General features: G+C 35.9%; 1 protein-coding gene across 2 annotated transcripts; it reads right to left on the bottom strand.

Moving 5' to 3' along the window:
* Window positions 1–490: 490 nt before the first annotated feature.
* LOC103436442 (cyclase-like protein 2) lies at window positions 491–3,953 on the bottom strand. Of its 2 annotated transcripts, XM_017332531.3 has the most exons (7): window positions 3,372–3,953; window positions 2,326–2,370; window positions 1,999–2,071; window positions 1,479–1,576; window positions 1,212–1,282; window positions 843–995; window positions 491–722 (listed from the first exon to the last, which is right to left on the bottom strand). In XM_017332531.3, exons 1-6 carry the CDS (start codon window positions 3,910–3,912, stop codon window positions 870–872), a joined length of 954 nt encoding a protein of 317 aa, XP_017188020.2. In that variant the 5' UTR covers window positions 3,913–3,953; the 3' UTR covers window positions 491–722; window positions 843–869. The 2 variants fall into 2 exon arrangements, with proteins under 2 accessions (XP_017188020.2, XP_017188021.2); XM_017332532.3 differs by lacking the exon at window positions 2,326–2,370 and having other exon boundaries at window positions 3,372–3,924.
* Between the last annotated feature and the right edge of the window lie 1,942 nt (window positions 3,954–5,895).

Here is a 5,895-nt window from a genome sequence, read left to right on the forward strand (position 1 = left end):
AATATAGGAAAGAATAACTAGAATAAAATATAATCTAGGATTTACACAATTGCATCCTCCACACTTAGATGATGGTTACATTGTCGTTTAGATGTTTAAAACTCTTCAAACCCTCTTGAATAATGTTTTTTATTTGATTGAAAAATTAATAAATTCTTTTTAAATATTGTAATCTAATCTAATTAATTCTTTCAAGGAAATATTAATATAAACAAAACTTTTTATCAACAACCCGTAAAAACTTCATGTTATAAGGACTTGGATTCTCTGCCCTCCCATTTCGGTGCCCTCCTGTTTTGTGTGGTCACGGTAAATCCATGCTAATATTTTATATTGTTTTTTATAAAAATAATAAGAAAAAAAAAATAGTAATATAAAATATTGACGTGGCTTAACCGTGACCACACAAACAGGAGGGCACGGGGAGGGCACCGAATTGGGAGGGCAGAGAATCCAAGTCCATGTTATAAAGAGAGATTAAACTACCAAATTATACAGTGAAAATCATATTTCTTTATCACACTTTGGTCTGTATTCATGGCGCTCGCTGCGTGTCTCGTGGACGGCGGAAATACGGCAATGACATTACATTTCAGTTTCACGAAAACTATCAACATAAACATTCAAGACGACATTCATATTCAGAACCCTGCTGTTCTGAAACTTGGGTCTCTTCTTAGCGTCTTATTCCATGCTGTTTCTCCTTGGGGGATCATCATTTCCTGCAACAAATAGGAGTAGGTAAAAACCCAAACGTAGGCTGAAACACTCAAACTAATAAAAAGATTAACCGTGAGCTGATGTACGCTCGCATCAAAACCAAACATCGATACACAACTTACGAAAGATAAAAGCGTAACGGAGATGCATCACTTGATAAGAATGCATCTTATCGGTGACCCTTCTGCACCCGGCAACCTCAAAGGTAAGCAGTGGACAGAATATATTCCTGGTTCCACGTCATCCAGTTTTAAGGCTTCAACAAGAATGATTTCCTGGAACATGAAAGCAGTGTTAGTCTTGAGTATTGAAACGGAATTTCTGGTTAAATCAGAGAACCATGTGAGACAACTCGGTTGCCTCTTTTTTTTGGTGCTGCATTTACCACTGTTCAACAATCTACCAAGTACCAACTGGAACTCATCCAATTAAAATGATCATGAACTAAATAAAAAACCCCTTTCATGTCTTATCAAATAACGATTTCTTACCCTGCCTTCTAGAAAAACAAGGTGGGATGGAATCAAATCATCATATGCAGCAACGGATAAGTAATCAATTCCTATAACAAAAGACCAACAAGTCAGCTTCAATAGAAAGAACAGAAATGATAACATGAACAGCAATATAATCAGTAATATCTCACTGAGAAGAACTCAGTATAAGATTATATTACCGTAATTATGTATGCAGACTGTTAAAAAACTGTGTCATAAAAAAAAAAACAAAGAACTGATGTGCGAATATATATATCTCACCGACAAGTTTAATGTCAGTGTTCTCCACCAACCACTGTGCTCCATCCCTCATAAATCCCACATAGCTGCTGTCAAACTCCTTTTGGAACATAAGCCGTCTAAAAGTGAAGTAAGCTCTAGTTAGTATAATGTTTCTCTGAATTGAATTTTTTGTTAATATTCTGCAATATTTTAAGATTTCTGAATCAAATTGAATAAGTACAAACATCAGTAGTCCAACCATTGACAAATAAAAGGTGGTTGGAAGGAATGATCAAACAGAGGAAAGGTCAAGTCAGGCATAAATTTCCCTTGTTTTTTTTTCCGAAGAAAAGTCTAGGCATTTTATTTGCAGGAATTGTCATGAGTACTAGGACCTAAGGAACAATGTATCAAATTATAAACTATCTAAAAATTTCAACAGCGAAAAGAAAAGAAGCTTTACAACAATACAACATAACTGGTATACGCACAGGTGCACGTGTGTGTGGGCGCATATTGCCAATACAATAGTATACAAAGACTTTATTTATCACAGTACCTGTCTGTGTTTAATGTTCTGAACAGCACACGACATACCCCCTTGGGAATATGTAAGGACTTCATAACCTCAGCTGCGATAAGCATGTAGGACAGTCAAAAACCTATAAAAAAAAAAAGAAGCAAATAGACTACATGGTATGTTATGTTCAACTGTTTCTAAGTAGTGTTTGGTTAGCAACCAAAAGGTTACTTATCTGGCCTTCCAGTTGCGACTTGAACACTAGACATGATTTACATTTTGTATGCATATTGAAACAAAGGATAAGGTCATAAAGCTTCACTTTCATCCACATAGAAAATAGTAGTTTGAAAGAAAAATACATACCGGTTATGTTCTTATCCCTTGGAACGTCAACTAGCAATGCAGGACCTTTTGACACAAAGACGTATAATAATCACAAAAATATCAGTGATACAACCAACACAAGCAATGAGCTTTTTCCCCTATTGCTATGTAACAGGGTCAAATGCTAATACACATGAAAGGCACAAATTGCAAAACATCAAACAGAATACAGAACAGAAAACCCAAATTCTGAAACAGAAATGAAAAGAAAGATTGATAATACCTCAAGATGCCCAAAACAGGAAATCCGGAAAAGGTGAAAGCCACTTTTCCTATTAGAATGTGAGGATCCAACCCAAAACCAATTGACATTGAGTAGAGAGGCTCAAGATCATTTAAACTATTATGTAAGGTTCTAAAGACTCTAGGCGCTAGTGGGGGCGGCGTGTTAGGGTCTGGCGCTAGACGGCTATGTGGACTAGGCAGATTTAAGTAAATTTGTTATATATAGTATAAATATGTGTGTATTTATACTTTAATAAATACATAATTGTACAGGATACATAAAGTGCAAAATAAAATGAATATATAGATTATAAAGCATTATAACATATTGAAAACATAGGAAACAAACATATAATGAGTGTCATCCAAGTATTCAACAAGTGTATTACATTTTATTGAAAAAGATTAAAATGCAAAATAAAAGTTATTGATTTCCTGTCTAAGTGAGAGTTACGATTTAGGCGGGTCTAAATATTTTCTTAATTTTCAAACGCCTAGTGATTAATTAAAACAGTGTCCAACCGCCTAGTGCCGGGCGAAAATTTTTAGAACAGTACTATTACGCAAGCCTTTAATTCCTCAGAATTCACACTCTTAACATTTCATCTTCAACTTTGAAGCACCTAACCGCTAATATCCCACTTGCCCCAAACAACTCCAAACCCCCATAGAAATATATTACCTCGGGTAATTTCGTCGAACACTTAGTATGCACTCACTCAACCGCATTAAACACTCAAAACCCTAAACTAGCCATGATTAAAATCAAAGAAACAGTGAAGAATCAATAACTGAATTACCATTAAGCACATCCAAGTCAAGGGTATCGACATCGAAGCCGGCGTCGAAGTAGTGATCGAAGACGTGGCCGGGGGCATCGACGTGGGTACCAGTGTGAGTGGGCAGCTTCATCTCAGAGTTGTTGGCGATGGAGCCGTTCTTCATGCTGTTGGGGAGCCAAAGGAACTGGCCGACGCCGTCGTTGGTTTCAAAGGCAGGCATGGTGGTCCTGTACCGGTGGCTGATGTCGAAGATTCGTCCATTGCCGTAAACTTCACGGCGAGGAGGGATCAGGGTGTCGGTTTCGGCGGCGTATTCGACGGAGGTGGTGCCCGGAATAGAAGGATAGGCTGTGGTGGCGACGGAGTAGGAGAGGGAGGAGAGTAGGAGGAGGAGCAGTATTGGCTTCATGGTGGTGCGTGTGGCAGTGGGAGGAGGTTGGATGAGAAGCGGGCGGGTGATCTTTACGACTAGAAGACACAGCTTAGTCACTGATAAAAGGGACGGTTTTTTTTTAGCTAAAATGTTCTCTCTAAATTTGAAATCAATAGAAGGCATCATTGAGATTAAATGATGATCCTCCTCGAATCCTCTTTGTGAGGATTCTATTCTCAAATCGTGATCGTTCATCGTATATTGTGCGAACAGTTTTTGTCAAGTACTATTCATATTTAATTTTAAATTAAAATATTTAAAATAATTTTTGACCGCACGATGTATGAAGACCAGACACAATTTAAGGATTCGGGATCCTCACAAATATGATCCTAAGAGGATCCTCATTCCTTGAGATTGTCCACCATCAATCATTTTGATCATTCGATGAAAATTTGTGTTAAATAAGGATCAAAATGACAAAATTAACCTCAATATAATAAATAATAGGGCAAAATAATTTGACAAAAATGAAGGTATTTTTGTCATTTTATCCTTATTATAACAATTTTTCATGTAATGACCAAGATGTTGATTATGGACAAACTTAGGGACCAATTCTATCCATTTCAAATCTCATAGACCAAAATGAGAAATTATACAAATCTCATAGACCATTTTTTGGCTAAAAAGCTTAAAAAGAACTACAAAGCCCTCGAATCTAAATTGTTGCACTACTGATTTAGTATGGAATATGATTCTCTGTTTTATTTTAGTTGTATTACTTGAAAAAAGAAGAATTCTCCCTTTCTTAAAGCCATTTTAATGAGGGGCTCTATACATGAAGTTGTGAGAGGTTTTAGGTTTAAATTTCGTGAGAAAAAGTGGCAGATATAACTCATTTTGAAACTCCGAAGAATCTTTGGGACTCCGAAAAATAATCACTCCCACTTAGGAGATATATACCTTTAGGGCTTTATGTGGGAATATATATTTATTTGTGTAGTTATTTGATTGCGCAGTAAATTTAATTTTGGTCTTAACTTTTCTTAAATTGATTTTTAGATGTGTTATTTTAAATTTGTTTTATAAAATTTTCAAATTCTGACAAAGTTAGATTTCATCACTTATGAACCGTTGAATTAGGTTTTCTTATGTCAATCTCATATGTTGGTTTGTTTCTTTGAAATCAGACAAGATAAAATTTCATTTATAACAATCATTGCATACTATTATCTTATCTCAATCTCATCCTTGATTTATTTCTCTGATTGGTACATTCTTTAAAATCAGACAAGATAAAATTTTAGATTGGATTATCTGAAGGGAAATCTATGAGATTCATGGATGGGATTTCTAAATGACTATCATGCATATACAAATCAAATTTAATATACGAAAGCAGCGGAAGCATTTATAACATATTAACAAAGCTATAGTCATGCAAATCCCCCTTCAAGGTTCATAGATTTATATATAATGCATCAAATAAAATTTTAGAGAAAAGAACAAAGTGAAGGTTTAGTCTTATACCTCTTGATCTAGACTTGAGACCAAGGATGGACCACCTCCAAGCCCTTTGTTCCTTGAACTCCTTGAGCCTAGCTTCCCTCCTTGCCTCCTCCACTTTGATAGAATGAGTGCTCCTAGGTTCTCTTCAAGTTTCCAAAGTAGGAAACCTCTAAAGATCCTCACCTACTAGAGTAGTGAGAAGGATGAAGGAATAACCAAAGGGTGAAAGATATGTTAGTAAAATCACCCCAAGGTGGCCGGCCTTTGTGTAGTTTTTGGAGAGATATTCTTTTGCCTCTTTGTTGTTTTTAACCACACAAAATCCCTAATGAACAATATCACTATAAAGTTCCTTATATAGACATAAGAAACCTAGCCAACAACTTGACTAAATATCTCACCCTTTTCCACACCTAAAATGGCCGGCCCTCTTTGTGTTGTTTGGGCTTTGGGCTTTCATTTATTTCAAGTCATCCAATGCTTGAATAAAAGCCCAATGGGTTTAGGCCCAATGGGCCCAATTAAACCCGAACGTTTCTTTAAGCCCAAAACGATCTTTATCGCTTTTATGATTTCTTTAGACTTTCTAAATTAATCACAACACTTAATTAATCCAATTAATTATTTCCATCATCCATTAGTTACTCACTACAATAG

The sequence above is a fragment of the Malus domestica genome, chromosome 05 (assembly GCF_042453785.1).
Source record: "Malus domestica chromosome 05, GDT2T_hap1".
NCBI lineage: Eukaryota > Viridiplantae > Streptophyta > Magnoliopsida > Rosales > Rosaceae > Malus > Malus domestica.

What these genes read in the sequence shown, in the direction of transcription:
- LOC103436442 (XM_017332531.3), bottom strand. Translation starts at nt 3,912, where the DNA reads ATGATGCCTTCTATTGATTTCAAATTTAGAGAGAACATTTTAGCTAAA. An exon ending in TGACTTGGATGTGCTTAATG is followed by an intron (nt 2,371 to 3,371) that starts GTAATTCAGTTA and finishes TTGTGTCAAAAG; the next exon opens with GTCCTGCATTGCTAGTTGAC. An exon ending in CACTGACATTAAACTTGTCG is followed by an intron (nt 1,283 to 1,478) that starts GTGAGATATATA and finishes CTTTTGTTATAG; the next exon opens with GAATTGATTACTTATCCGTT.